Source organism: Pimephales promelas, chromosome 25, assembly GCF_988280905.1.
Source record: "Pimephales promelas chromosome 25, fPimPro1.hap1.1, whole genome shotgun sequence".
Lineage (NCBI taxonomy): Eukaryota > Metazoa > Chordata > Actinopteri > Cypriniformes > Leuciscidae > Pimephales > Pimephales promelas.
The window spans coordinates 4,324,267-4,340,000 of NC_142793.1; the positions used below are offsets into that span (position 1 = coordinate 4,324,267).

Here is a 15,734-nt window from a genome sequence, read left to right on the forward strand (position 1 = left end):
CTGCTAGATGGAAAAATGTGTTTAAAATGAGGCTGATTGCAGCAAAACAAAAATACTGCTAAAAAAGTGTCTCGTGTCTCGTGTCGCAAATCCAATGACGCTAGTAGTGACGCTGGTAGTGACGATTCTGTCTGACCAATCAGTGATCTGCAGTGTTTCACGTCACATTTTAGTACCGGTACGGTACTACCGTACTGTACCGTACCATGCAGTGGAAAAGCACCACAAGTGAGCCGTACGGAACCGAACCGTACCGTACTATGCAGTGGAAAAGCGCCTTAAGGTGGAAAAAGGCTGTTCTTGTAACATATGAAATATGACTTGAAACGCTATAACTATATGACTTTCTTTCTTTTGAGGAGCACAGAAAAGCGAAGTTTAGCAGAATGCCCAAGCTGCTCCCTTTCAAACAACACACACATAAAGGTTCTTTATTGACATTTATGGTTCCTTGAAGAACCTTTAACATTCATGGAAACTTTTCGATGCATAAAAGTTTCTTTACAGTCGAAGAAGGTTCTCCTGGTTATTAAGATGTTCTTAACACTAATGAAAGAAATAACTGTTCACTGAAACGTTCTTTGGAGAACCTAAATATGGTTCTTCTATTGCGAAAGTGGAAACCATCTTTCGAAACCTTTATTTTTAAGAGTGCGTGAAAGTGGAAAGTGGTTTAAATGATCAAAAAGCACCATACAACTATTAAAAAGTGCTCTCCGTCTGTTTGTAGGCGTTGCAGATGAGATCCAGGTGTTTGGTACACTGGAGTACTGGCTCAAACTGAGAGTTCCCATGGAACAAGCCATTCGCCTTTATAAGGAGAGAGTCAAAGCACTCGGTTACCTCAACACAAGCACGAGAGACAACCAGGTACTGTTTATATATCTATATTTCCTACTTTTACACATACCAAATTGACTTGATATTTTTACTTTATTTTTCAGGCTTTATCGGTTCCTGTCTCCAGTTCCTCATCATTGATAGATGGTGATCTAAATGAACTAAACGTCACCGTACACTCATGCTGTAATCTGAAATCCAGAGCTCCTCACACTCAACCCAGCCCCTACGTCATCTACAAACTCTACGACTTCCCTGATCATGATACGCCAATCATATCCTCCAGCAACGAGCCACAGTTTGAAGATCACACCGTCTTCCCAGTGGCCATGAACTCTGACCTCGATGCGTTTCTGAGGTCAGAGACTCTGGTGTTGTATGTGTTTGATGATTTAGATGATGAGAACCAGCTGTATCTGGGCAAGGCCAGAGTACCGCTCGTCTCGCTGGCACACGATGAAACCATCACTGGTGAGGACAAACAATAGGTGATATCATTTTACACAGAATGAATTTGATTGATTTTCAGAAGTTAAAGAGCTTTTAGGTCTTGTTAGAGAGCATTATGATCATTTATACACCAGTTTACTCCTAAACCAGGGGTTTCATACCCTTCTCCTGCAGAGTTTAGCTCCAACCAGAGCCAACACACTTGCCTAGAAGTTTCTAGCAAAGCCCAAGGCAAGCCTCCGAGGTTAGCAAAAAATAGTGTAGGGGAGGAGACCAGAGGCAGGTTTTTTTAATGGATGTCAATGGAGGAGAGGCTTCACTACACTGAATAAACCGCTTTTGTGGGAAAACGGCTTATAATTTAATGAATCGACATGAACATTTTTGCTCTTAAACTTTTTTTTGGAGTTTACACCAAAAACGTTGTTTATAAGAGAAGTCACGGACAATTGTGCGACGGGTAGGATTGAGTTTACGGCACTTCCTATTTTTTTTCTATGGTATCCGCAAACAGTGATTGACTGTCGCACAGCTTCAATGACGACAATGCTGTAATGTGATTGGTTATCAAGGCACGTTATCCACGTTAAGGCCAATTTATACTTCTGCGTAGGGTGCGCGCAGTAGGTACGGCGTAGCATACGCACAGACACGTACCATACCGTGTACCCTTCGCCGTAGCCTGACGCGCACCTCCTCAAAAATGTAACTACACGTTGCGAAGACGCGGGCCGCAAGGTCTGTGATTGGTCGGCTTGGTAGCATCGCATTTCCTCCTACACATTTCCGCACGTACCATCTCCTCCGACGTCTTCTCTCGTTTCTGCCTTTTAGTTTTAGTAATTTCACTAAAATGAACTGTTTTTCCACCTCAATAAGCTCCAACTCCAACATGATCCACTCTCTTTCAGTCGCCATTGCTTGTAGTAACCTAGCTGCGTAACACAGTCTCATCCCAAGACGTCATATAACTGACGTCTTGGGACGTCTTTTGACCATACGTCAACATCTGCCGTTGTAGGGTACCCTTTAACGCCAGTTACATGACGACCCTGACACGTCATACAACTGATGCCTTTAACGTCGGTTAGGTGACGGGGTAGGTTTAGGTCTGGGGTAGGGTTAGGGTTAGGATCCGATAACGTCATCTAACCGACGTTAAAAGGTACCCTAAAATGGCGGATGTTGACGTATGGTCAAAAGACGTCCCAAGACGTCAGTTATATTACGTCTTGGGATGAGACTGCGCTGAGCCGTGAGGAATCTAAACACAGTGGAACATTAAAACCCTCCGCCGCCAACTAGTGTTTCGGAGCAGTACTGCAGAGCAACCAATACCTGAACGCGGAAGTATAAATGCTCACGACGGCGTCGCCTAGGTGCTAGGGGTGGCACGGTTCACAAAACCCACGGTTCGGTTTGTATCACGGTTTTAGGGTCACGGTTTTCGGTTCTGTACGGTTCTTGTTATTTTTTCTTTTAATCTTTAACACTCCAGAAATGTACTTCAGCATGTGATATATAGCTTAATTATCCACACTTTAGGATACAGTATTAAAAAAAATATATATTATATTCATGCAATCATGCACAAACTGAATTTGACTCTTTGACTTTAAGCACATTTTGGGACTATCTCAGAGGAAAGCTAGGTGAGATTTAGATACAGCAAGAGAGAAGAAATTGACATGCTTTTTGTTTATTTGGCAAAAAAAAGGAGAATGTGTATCACTATCTCTACAAGAACTTGTGCATTTTTATCACATAAATCTTATTTACACAAAGAAATTAACTTTCATGTATCAACTGCTAACTTTTGTAGCTCTTACCAAAATTCTATCTTTTAAAAGAAAAAGAGAGCAACTCTTAAAACACTGTCTTTTAAATGTCAATATACATGAAACCTCATTGCCTATAGATAATAAAGCTATTGCAATAGCAAAGGCCATAAACATAAAGTGAAATTTAAGTTCAACCTCAACACAAAAACAGTATCAACAATGCTTCTATTCCCAAAATGTGAGGGTACCTTTTTCCACTTAAAATTAAAGTGCAGGGTTTGGAAACGTATGACTGAAGCTCTTATACATAAAGTCCCACTGTAGTTAAATTAAAATATCATAACATGAAATCCAAAATGTTCCCACACACCGGACTTATACCATAGACTTATACGACGCTGGCGCATCCTCCAACTCCCTCATCTCTCCCACTTGCCATTTCTCCGCGTGCCGTGACCTGCAGCGCTCCATACTCCACTTTTACTGGCTTGTTTATTAATTTGAACCGGCGCTGCACAGAGCGATCGGTAATGACATCAAATACCGCGAAAGTGATGAATGCATACGGAGCCGACTCGCGCTAGATTGATGTTATTCACCGATCGCTCTGTGCAGCGCCGGTCCAAGTCGAACAAGCTTATGTCGCGCGAAAAGAAAACACACATCACATACGGGCACGAGGTTACATTGCGCATGCGTCGAACCGTGAGACGCACACGCGCTCCGAACCGAGACAAGCGAACCGAACGGTTCGGGTGTTTTTTCATGTACCGTGCCACCCCTACTAGGTGCGTACCCTCGACGCAGAAGTATAAATTGGCCTTTAGCCGTTACACTTTTTACACGGACCCTCGTATCTCGTATGGTGTCGACTTATGAATTTGCACATGGTTTGTCTTAAAGCATATTAAAAACACCACATAGACGTATTAACAACATTAAAAACTAGATTTTCACCACTAGATTTATGGTTTATGTATTTTTTTGTGCAGGAAAATATTCCAGGAATGCTGATTACGAGTTTTATTTATTTATTTTCCATCATATAGATACCTTTTAATATTCTTTTTTTTTTTTTTTTTTTTTTTTTTTTGTATCTTTTTAAGGTATGTTTGAGCTTACAGACCCTGCTGGACTCCCCAGTGGCCAAATCAGTGTGACACTGAAATGGAAGTTCACGTACCTCCCTCCATCATCCTCCGCTCTCACCACACAACAGACCAAGATCACACCAGAGAGCCGGACATCCCAAGACAAGGAGAAAACAGAGAGGCAGACATCCCAAGACAAAGAGAAAACAGAGACAGGGACACAACGGATGGCCAAAGACCCTCCCCTAATACCTCAGCCCACTGTTTCTGAGGTGATGCCCAAATCCTATCGCTTTCATTCTGGCTGACTGTTTAAACGTGCTGTAATTGAATGCATAAAAGATGATATAGCATATAATATATAGATAATAATTTACACCTGCATTGTAGGTGGTGAACAGGTGTTTTTATTATGATAAAAACTATTGGGTGTTTTAGCACAGTTGGAGCATTGTATCGACCATACATAAATCCCATAAATACCATACATAAATGTTATTTGCTTTTTCTGGTTTCGTCATTGTAGTATATATATATTATTTTTCTTGCTCTTCATTCTAGACTCCATTGCCCAAACCCAGACAGCGAACTCTACCCAAATCAGCTGCTAAAAGAGTGTCTTTTGTGGACACCACTGAGCTTGAAAAACAGGTAAAAGAAAAGTCTGCTCTGGTTTCTTTAGGATTGTTTGCCAAATCAAGCATCACTTTTAATAGTTCTCAAATGTAGGTTAAGATGATGTTTTGAGTGTATTTTGTGTGTTAATGATCTCAAGATGGAGCAGACTACAGCCTCTGATGATGATAAAGAGACGAGATCAGCTGTAATCCCTGTGCCTAAGGTATGCTAAACAAATGGTGACATTTACAAGGAAAAAGAGTTCAGGAATAAACCATGTCACACTGTTCCTCAGACCATCATAGTGATGGATGCAGGACAGGCCACTGCAGTCAGCGAGGAAGAGGACGAGGAAGAGTCTCATTTCTCTGAGGGTCAGCTGATCACCACCAGCTCTCTATCTGATGAGTCTGAGATTTCTGAAGAGCTGCAAGAGCCTCAAACAGGTGTGTGTACTGTGTGTTATTAAAAAACAAAAATCCTTAAAGACATTAGACATAAAAATGTAACTTCTGCAATGTGATGCGGTATATTTTAGGGTTTCATCTGCTTCTGATTGGCTGTCCATGACTGTCAGGTTATGATATTTTTGGGTAATTTTATTTTTCCCTCGCTCTGAAAAGTCATGTGATCATTTTTTTGTTGATAAATTGAGTGCAATAAGGCCAGAGACATTTATGAATTACAATCACCTAAAGGATTTTTAGGAACACACTGCTTCAATGCATTTAGGGGTGTGGTCCTGCTCAAGACAATCTCCTGAACTCCAAACTGAATGTCAGAATGGGAAAGAAAGGTGATTTAAGCGATTTTGAGCGTGGCTTGGTTGTTGGTGCCAGACGGGCCGGTCTGAGTATTTCACAATCTGCTCAGTTACTGGGATTTTCACACACAACCACTTCTAGGGTTTACAAAGAATGGTGTGAAAAGGGAAAAACATCCAGTATGCGGCAGTCCTGTGGGCCAAAATGCCTTGTTGATGCTAGAGGTCAGAGGAGAATGGGCCGACTGATTCAAGCTGATAGAAGAGCAACTTTGACTGAAATAACCACTCGTTACAACCGAGGTATGCAGCAAAGCATTTGTGAAGCCACAACACGCACAACCTTGAAGCGGATGGGCTACAACAGCAGAAGACCCCACCGGGTACCACTCATCTCCACTACAAATAGGAAAAAAGAGGCTACAATTTGAAGAGCTCACCAAAATTGGACAGTTGAAGACTGGAAAAATGTTGCCTGGTCTGATGAGTCTGGATTTCTGTTGAGACATTCAGATGGTAGAGTCAGAGTTTGGCGTAAACAGAACGAGAACATGGATCCATCATGCCTTGTTACCACTGTGCAGGCTGGTGGTGGTGGTGTAATGGTGTGCGGGATGTTTTCTTGGCTCACTTTAGGCCCCTTAGTGCCAATTGGGCATCGTTTAAATGCCACGGCCTACCTGAGCATTGTTTCTGACCATGTCCATCCCTTAATGACCACCATGTACCCATCTTCTGATGGCTACTTCCAGCAGGATAATGCACCATGACACAAAGCTCCAATCATTTCAAATTGGTTTCTTGAACATGTCATTGGGTTCCCCACAGTCACCAGATCTCAACCCAATAGAGCATCTTTGGGATGTGGTGGAACGGGAGCTTCGTGCCCTGGATGTGCATCCCACAAATCTCCATCAACTGCAAGATGCTATCCTATCAATATGGGCCAACATTTCTAAAGAATGCTTTCAGCACCTTGATGAATCAATGCCACGTAGAGTTAAGGCAGTTCTGAAGGCGAAAGAGGATCAAACACAGTATTAGTGTGGTGTTCCTAATAATCCTTTAGATGAGTGTATATTATTAATAATAAAGAATAAGAATGTTACAATTGATTATAATAATACAATTTAATACATAAATAATAATACAACTATATGTAAAGTAAAATCGGCCTTGTTTGATTTTTTTTTTTTTTATTATTGGCTTTAAACGATTTTCGGGGAATTTTGAATATTAAGTAAGTTATAAAATCATTTGGATTAAAATCATTTTAGTGCTGAAATGTTCCTTTGAATGTTGTTCCACTGAGCCTGAGTTCTCCCAAGATTTTTTTCTCCATTCAATCACCTGATGGAGTTTTGGTTCCTTCCTTGCCACTGTTGCCTTGACTTTTGGCTTGCTTAGTCGGGGATAATTAATATTCAACAATATTATTGATCTGAGTTGCATTATTTTCATGTTATCACTGTGAAGCTGCTTTGATACAATCTGTTTTGTAAAAAGCGCTATATAAAAAAGGCGACTTGACTTGACTTGAAATAATGCTAAAGTAATTTTAAGTCATGTTTTTTTTTTATGTTTATTGGTTATTTATTCACCTTCATGTCATTCGAGTCTTTGTTTCCTCTTTGAATCACAAATGTAGATGTTTTGAACAAAGTTCATGATGCTATTTTCCATACAGTGAATATGATGTGGGATGGACAAAAAGTAGAAGTATGATTGCAATTTGCTCTGCCATTATCGAAACTCATATGTTATAATATTTCGAGTATTTGCCCCCAATTCAACATTCATGGAAAAGAGCAGCTTGGACATTATTCAAAACATCTAATTTTCTGTTTCACAGAGGAAAGATGGTCATATGCGGAAAGTAAATAATAACAGAACTTCTTTTTTTAATGAAGGCTTCGGGTTCAGTTTAAGTTAACCTCAAATTAGCTTCCATGTTAGCACAAACATATTGTGTTTGTGTTATTGTGGGCAGGAAGGGCCTCTGTGCTTTGGCCCTTAGCAGAACTTGTATTCAGTAGAGCCACATATGAATGTTTTAGTAAACCAATACTTAGTGCTGAGCGTTAGTATTCAGTTTCATATGAGGAAGCAGCTGTGCTATTGTTTTTCCAATGAGATGAGAATCATTAATATTTCATTTTCTGCTGCCAATAATCTGATGTGTTTCCTGTTGACACCCAACAACTGTTGGTGTTAAATGTTAATGTGTGTTGACCTTGGCCAAGAGGCTGTCTTTAAAGTGTTCATGTCTAACATCTCTCTCTCTTACCTGGCGCGGGCCGCTGAGACCACAGCGAGAGATGGACGACAAGAAAATAAACAATCCATTCCTTCACAAACATATGAAATGAGACCAGGAACGATTGATCTAATGATCTGCCAGTGCGTAACGTTCTCGATCAGCAACTGACCATCTCATCTGTTCTCTGCAGGCGTACAGGGTGAGGATGAAGAGGAGGATAGCGATGACTGCATTGTTCCTGCACAGAGCACACAGCAGAAAAAACAGGTACGTCCCTTCCCATGTTCAACAAACCAACCAGGTGGAACAGGTATATCTCAGAAATCTGGCAAAAAGTAGCATTAAAGACTTTTACATTGTTGCAAACCATTTATATTTCAAATAAAAAAAAAAGAATCCTATAAAAATGTATAGTTTCCTCATTAATATCTCATATGAAATGGTTATTTTTCTCGGGCAATGATTTCTGAAGAATAATGGGACACTGAAGACTGGAGTAATGATGCTGAAAATTCAGCTCTGCCATTATAGGAATACGTTACATTTTAAAATATATTGAAATAGAAATGTATACATTTTAATAATATTTCACATTATTTCTGTTCTTTTTTCTGTTTTCAACAATGTTAAAAAATTGTGGTAACATTTTATTTTAGGGTAGAATAATCACTAATTACTAGTTGATTAATATCATGCATATTACAAGGATATTGGCAGTTTATTAGTACCCATAAACACATATTAATGCCTTATTCTGCATGACTTTATTCTACATTCCTAATCCCAATACCTAAACTTGACAACGACCTTACCAGTGATGCCGGTAACGCGTTACTAAGTAACGCGTTATTCTAATTTGACCCCTTTTTTCAGTAACGAGTAATATAACGCGTTACTGTTTCAAAACCAGTAATCAGATTAAAGTTACTTATCCAGGTCACTGTGCGTTACTATTTTTGTAATTTTCCTTAGTAAATATATATATATATTTATTTCTCATTGCATCTCGGGGAGTGTGCGCGACAAGTCACGTTTTCAGCATGAGGTTCACGTCACGTGTACCACGCACGCAGCGACACAAATGTAAACAACGTTGGAGGGAGGAGAGAGATGCGCTTTTTCTAGCTGGAAATACAGTCACTATTGTATTTTGCGTTTGTCTCAGCTAAAGATGGCAACATTAAGGTCCGTTGTAAACTGCTGGCGGTGACAAAGTGTTATCTACCTACAGAAACACTTCGTCAAATTTGAAAAAAAACAAAAACATTTGGATTCGCAGCACCGCACAGTCAAACTTACAGAGCAAGTCACGCCAGGTGATGCGAAGCAGAGAGCAGGTTCCCCACCACAAAAGCAAAAGCTGGACTTCGTTGCAAAACCAGTAAGTGCCAGGGGAGTTGAAGAAGTTGGTCGGGCAGTTTGGTGTGGAGGAAATGCTGCGATTAAACACGGTTGATTCGTCTTCGTTTCAACCCGAGAGGTTTGAGAAGCTTCTGTTAATGATGTACAACCACTGGTTTTACTCGCCTCTCTCATTAACTCATAACATGGGATTAAAGATTAAGATAAAAAAAGAAAAAATGTAGATTATGAATAGTAAGTTTTGTCACAGTGTTAACTGTTAAATATGTCAGGTCAAGAAATTTTATAGTCTATATTTTACATTTTTATAAAGACAAGTATTTATGTTAAGTGAAGACAAGAAAGGCTGTCTTTATTTTATTTTTTATAAAAACAAGTATTTATGTTAAGTGAGGTGAAGAAAGACTTAAGTTGAGTCAAGAAAGACTTTTTTTTTTGTAAAACATGTTTTTTTCAGGAAATAGTTTTTAAGTTAAACTTTAAATGACAGGAGATAGATTGTTGATGTTACTGTTAAAAATACACTTCCAATAAAGTGAATGTTGGCAAAACTGGTTATCATTTTTATGTTGAGGTCGTGTGTTTTTTTTATGTTAAGGTCGTTATGTTGAGGTGTGTTGTCGGCAACTGCTGAATGTAACTAATAAAAGTAACTTGTAAGTAACTTAGTTACTTTTAAAATCAAGTAACTTGTAAAGTAACTTAGTTACTTTAAAAAGCAAGTAACTTGTAAAATAACTTAGTTACTTTTTCAAAGTAACTGTGGCAACACTGGACCTTACTAACTTTTAATAAACAGTAATTAGGAGTTTATTGAGGCAAAAGTCATAGTTAAAGGATTAGTTCACTTCAAAATGAAAATTCCCTGATAATGAATTTCACTCCCACGTCCTCCAAGATGTTCATGTCTTTTTTTTTATTCGTCAGTCGAAAAGTAATGAAGGTTTTTGAGGAAAACGTTCCAGGATGTTTCTCCATATAGTGACTTCAATGGGGTCGAAGGTCCAAATGTGAGTTTCAGTGCAGCTTCGACGGCTCGACACGATCCAGCCGAGGAATGAGAGTCTCATCTAGCGAAACAAAAAAACAAACATTTATATACGTTTTAACCACAAATGCTTGTCCTGCACGTCCTTCACGCATTACGTAATCACGTTGGAAAGGTCAGACGGTCACCTGACGTAGGAGGAAGATGTAGGGTAGGGCGAAAAACTCTCATTCTTCTTCATCTTCAACATCTCATTCTCTCCAACAACTTCAGAATCGTCCAACATTGTTGTTTCACCTTGTATTTTGATTTTATTTTTGTAAATGGCGTTTGATTCGCTTTGTAAAAACTCCTAACGCCTACATCAGGCGAGACCTTTCTGTGGTGCATCGCACATCTAGTGCAAGATGAGCATGGTTAAAGTAACACCAGGTAACTTTTGCTCTTGGGGTCCCCCTACAGTTGGTAAACAGTATTGTCCTCTACTACTGTCGTAAACTCTGTCATCCTACATTTGTTGACAACAATGATAGCCCGAACACTGTAGGAGGAGGTCACATGCAGGTGTTCTGCTTGCGTCACGTGTGAAATGTCTTCATCCCTGGTACAGTGGCGTATATCTCAGCATGTCATATGAATATAATTTCATGGGTTTTATTTTTTTTTCTAACGACAAATGATCGCGATGCTCGCGTTTACAAGCCAGCGTCATTATACTGTAGTAGCCTTGTCTATTGGTCACCGGTTTACTGAATCTACATGATACTTCAATGCAATGTTTGAGTGGTAGATAATAACCATATATCTAGTCGTCATCCGGAAAAAATGCGACAAGAATCCCGTTTGCCTATGTAGCTATCAATAATCGGAAATTACTCAATCAAGTTACTTTACACATGTAACAAATGAGAAGCTATGAACACACTGATAATGTTAATAATCTTCCTCCTTTCTTTGTACATGTTGAGTAGACTACACTTTTTAGGTCAAACATTTGCTATTTGCATTTCATCGATTGAAAAGTTCAAATCAGAACGAGAATGCTAGCGATAGCTAACCATCAAAAACTAGAATACCGTTTACTAGCTACTAGATTGATAATTCGCTACTCTACTATCATTACTTGATTCGTGAAGATAAACGGAGGATAAGATAGCTTCCGTAACATAGTAAGGCAGATAAAAAAACAAAAACCAAGTGATAGTATGCAAGCAATATACTTACTAGTCCAAAAGCATGACAGCCAAGTCCGCATCGGTCGGCAGCCCTCCTCCTCCTTCAGCTCACGCCAGCGAGAAAACGTTGGCCCAATGTTGATCCTCGTTCTGCTTTTAACACGATCACTTTCTCCGATATAACCTCTGCTTTTTGTTTTTCTGTGCTGCTTCGGCCATGACTATAACATTTGGCTCGCACGTCCGATTTTAAGGAAGTGGGGATGGTGGTGGAAGTGACGTATATGCTGTAAAGCAGTCGAATTTAGTAGTTCTCTTTGTTCGCCGGTTACTACCCGAAACCCGAAGTTTAAAAGTACGATTAAAAATGCTACAGACCCCGTCAGGCTATGGCAGACGTGTCATTCAACCTATTGTAAGTCGATGTACCATCACAAGAGACTTGGAAATATATTATGAAGGTTTGAAAGTTACCTGGTGTTACTTTAAAGTATATAAATTTGTATTTTTTATATAAAATGGTTTGTCTAGATCAGACTCTTATTCCTCGGCTGGATCGTGTCGCGACTAAACTCACATTTGAACCGTCACTATATGGAGAAACATCCTGGAACGTTTTCCCCAAAAACCTTCATTACTTTTCGACTCAAGAAAGAAAGACATGAACATCTTGGATGACGTGGGGGAGAGTAAATTATCAGGAAACTTTAATTCTTAAGTGAACTAAACCAAATAGTTTATAAGGAGAATTTTGACCCCAATCTAAAGCGTGTTTGAAATTGTTATAGACAAAATACCAAAATATTTGGTATCTCTGACAAAAGATTTTGTGTATCATCTCAGAGAAATGCACATCCTCAACACAGGACACAAATGAATTGCTGGGTCTGCTGATGAAGTGTGGTTTTAAATGCAGACGTTTTAGTGATGAATTTAGCCTGTGTAATCAGACCGTTCACTCTTAAGCTCACTTTGTGTCCTAAGAGAAATGTGAGAGAGATCTAATGACTGCTGTCAGCACAAACTAAATGGCCTAAAAACTCCATCAATGTGGACAGCATGTTTGACAGATTGGATCAAATGATCGCATCTTCTCCAGCCCTCATCATTATCAGAGAGCTATGCCCTGCAGGTTACACGTCCACATCAGGAAAGAGATGTAGTTTGTCCAGTGTCCATCATTTCAAACGGTGGACTATTCTTGCTGGATGTTCTGTCAGATGTTGAGCGTGATTGAGTCCCTGCAGATTCAGAGCGAGTCTCACCATGTCAGTTGGCGTGAGGTTGAATGTCAGTTGTGATAAGGTCATGTGATGCTCTGCTCCACCAGCCGTCCGAGTGCATTCGTGTGGAGATCGTTTCTCTGAGTCTGAAGCCAGGCTCGAGAGTGGCAGAAGACAGCAGGATCGTCCGGCTGTTTGTGGAGTACTGTTTCCTGGGCCTGCCGTCAGTCGAGACCCCGCTGTCCCTAAAGAAGCCCCTGCCTGGACACTGTCTCTCCTACAACTTCAGCAATGGTGAACAACACATCCATGAAATACCAGCCGTCGTGTTTTATTCTACCTTTTTCTGCTCTCTATGTCTATGGCTGCTTCTAGTGTCACGGACCCACCGGTGGGCCCAAATCCATTACATTTTTAAAACAGTATTATCCCATACTAAACCTAAACTAATCTATATATCATTTGAAAACGTACCTCTAGTTTTCATATTTGGTGATTGATTTTCAAAATATATTACAGAGGAGCCGTAATTTATAAATATGCAACAAGAATATTTATCTTTTTTATTTATCAAGAATATTCCCAAGAATACTCAAGAAGGCGCGTTTAGACCTTTATTTTGAAATTGTGATGAACATGAAAAATCATGAAAGAAGGGTAGAAACCTGTTTGTTTTCATGCCAAGAGTTCAAAAGATAGCCTCCATTCATTTTTTTTTTAATATAAAGAAAAAAATTGTAGATTCCACCATTTGTGATGTGGCAGGAAGCTATAACGCAAATACTTTTTTTTTTTTTAATGTTTCTTAGAGGTTGAATTCATATCAAAATCTGTCAAACTTCTCATATTACTTCTTAATAGGATGTCTACTTCATAAATTGTATGAAAATTGTGGAAATAATGGTTCAGATCACTCAAAACACATATGGAAATTAAGGCGCCCTTATATGGGCAGTAATAGAGTCTGCTTGTCATCTAGTGAAAAAGTTTGGTACTGCGCCCAAACAAAATCTTACTGAAAGCTCATTTTTTGAGATATCAACCTAAAATTTGAAACACAACTTATTCAGATTTTTGGCTTTGATTTCTTTGCAGTTTTAGAGTAGCCCAGGTTTTGAAAATATATATTTTATATAAAAATTGAATAATTAAATTTTTTATATTGTACATTTTCATAAACTCAAACTTCTATAACTTTTTTTCTGTTTCACATTCTTAATTGATTTCACTTCTACAAAAATCTGCCAAATGTCTTCTTTAAAACGAGACCAATCTTACGTCTATATTCCAAAGCATTCTTGAATTACAACCATTTAAGTTCGAAATGTGCATTTTCATCTATATTCAAAAAAAGGGGGGGGGGGGGGGTGACCACAGGGGTTAAAGGACAACTCCGGCGCTAAATGAACCTTAAGTCTAATTACACATTGTTACCTAGTCAACCGTTATCTGAGATTTGTTTTCATGATTGCCGAATGTAAATAGTTTTATCTCTAAAAACAGTTTAGCCTATAACGCTAGTATAATGTTAGCATATAGGGCATAGAGTAACGACAAATAAAAATCGCTTGTTATTACCACTAACAAGGCTCAAAATAGCCCCACACTAACACGACAGCATAACAAGGGTCCCTACATTTAAACCGAAGCATTGAGAACTTTGTCAGTGTCCATACAGTTTAATAAGAAGATATTTTATACACACAGTCAACTTCGCGAATACAGGAAGAAGCCATCTTGGAAAAATAGTCTCGACCAGTCGATCTACGAACGCCGATCCAAGTGGCTGGTGAGATGTGAATAAGGTGAGCGCGAACAGTAGGCTACGTGTACAATTGAAGAGAAGAAAACGGTTTGTGTTTGTGTTTCTTCTGGAAACAATGGATCATATAAGATTCTGCTCAGTTCAGCGCACTTGGATCGGCGCTCGTAGATCGACTGATACGGACTTTTTTTCAAAGATGGCTTCTTCCTGTATTCGCGAAGTTGACTGTGTCTATAAAATATCTTCTTATTAAACTGTATGGACACTGACAAAGTTCTCAATGCTTCGGTTTGAATGTAGGGACGCTTGTTATGCTGTCGTCTTAGTGTGGGGCTATTTTGAGCCTTGTTAGTGGTAATTACAAGCGATTTTTATTTGTCGTTACTCTATGCCCTATATACTAGCATTATACTAGCGTTATAGGCTAAACTGTTTTTAGAGATAAAACTATTTACATTCGGCAATCATGAAAACCAATCTCAGATAACGGTTGACTAGGTAGCAAAGTGTAATTAGACCAAAGGTTCATTTTGCGCTGGAGTTGTCCTTTAAACCGCATGGTGAAACATTGTGAAAATTGGTGCATTAATTAAGACATATCTAAACTTTCTTCTGACCAATTTAGGGTTCTACACCTCAAACGTCCTAGAGCCACCATAAGTTTGAAGTTTTACTTTTCTGCTTTAGTCTAGGGCTAAGTCTGCAGTAATCCAGATATATTTGAAAATGCATCTTTTTCTCTGTTTTGGCACTGAGGGCATTTTTCTTTTTGAAGATGCTCTGCCACGTATATAAATTTGAAAACTGTGTTGTAGTGTGGACAGTGAAAATGGAGATATTTGAAGACAATAATGCAGATTGTAGACGCGTGATGCATACTGTACCCGGTCACTGTGATATTGCCAATGAAGACAACATATTTTATTGATCCTTGAATAACATTTCTGTCTGAAAATTTGGACCTAACCCTAAACTTAACTTTCCCCTACAATCAGAGGGAAGTGAAACTGATGTAGAAGCACAAACCCTGGTTTTAAGCCTAAAGGCCTCTTCACACGGGGACGAATTTCGCGCGCGTCATGCGCTGACGTTTAACACCTTGTGACTAAAAAAAGGGCGCCAATGTGAGTGTGCACACGTAAAAGCGCCATTTTTTTTTTTTAAAAACGCCTCGGGTTCATTTTTTTAGTTTGAACTATCTGAGATTGGCGCTTTTGCTCACGTGTTTGGAGCTTCTGAAGTTACAGTAAAACACAACTTTCAGGCGCTCAAACACAAAACGGTCTTGCCGAGCACACATACGCAACGGAGAAGAAGATATACGCCAAGTAGCGTCGCCGTCTACACCGCCAGGAAGAAATAAGACGAGGTTTCTTTGGAGGCACACCAACAGTACATATTTTCACAGTACATATATT

The 15,734-nt window shown here is 39.3% G+C and overlaps 1 protein-coding gene across 1 annotated transcript in view; it reads left to right on the forward strand.

The window, feature by feature from the left end:
• Window positions 1–15,734, forward strand: part of rpgrip1l (RPGRIP1 like) — a 39,813-nt gene that overhangs the window by 19,218 nt on the left and 4,861 nt on the right. Inside the window, exons 16-23 of the mRNA XM_039656702.2 lie at window positions 731–870; window positions 945–1,311; window positions 4,178–4,434; window positions 4,724–4,813; window positions 4,938–5,003; window positions 5,076–5,226; window positions 7,994–8,070; window positions 12,659–12,845. Of these exons, the coding sequence (XP_039512636.2) occupies window positions 731–870; window positions 945–1,311; window positions 4,178–4,434; window positions 4,724–4,813; window positions 4,938–5,003; window positions 5,076–5,226; window positions 7,994–8,070; window positions 12,659–12,845 (1,335 nt within the window). The remainder of the gene's footprint in view (window positions 1–730; window positions 871–944; window positions 1,312–4,177; window positions 4,435–4,723; window positions 4,814–4,937; window positions 5,004–5,075; window positions 5,227–7,993; window positions 8,071–12,658; window positions 12,846–15,734) is intronic.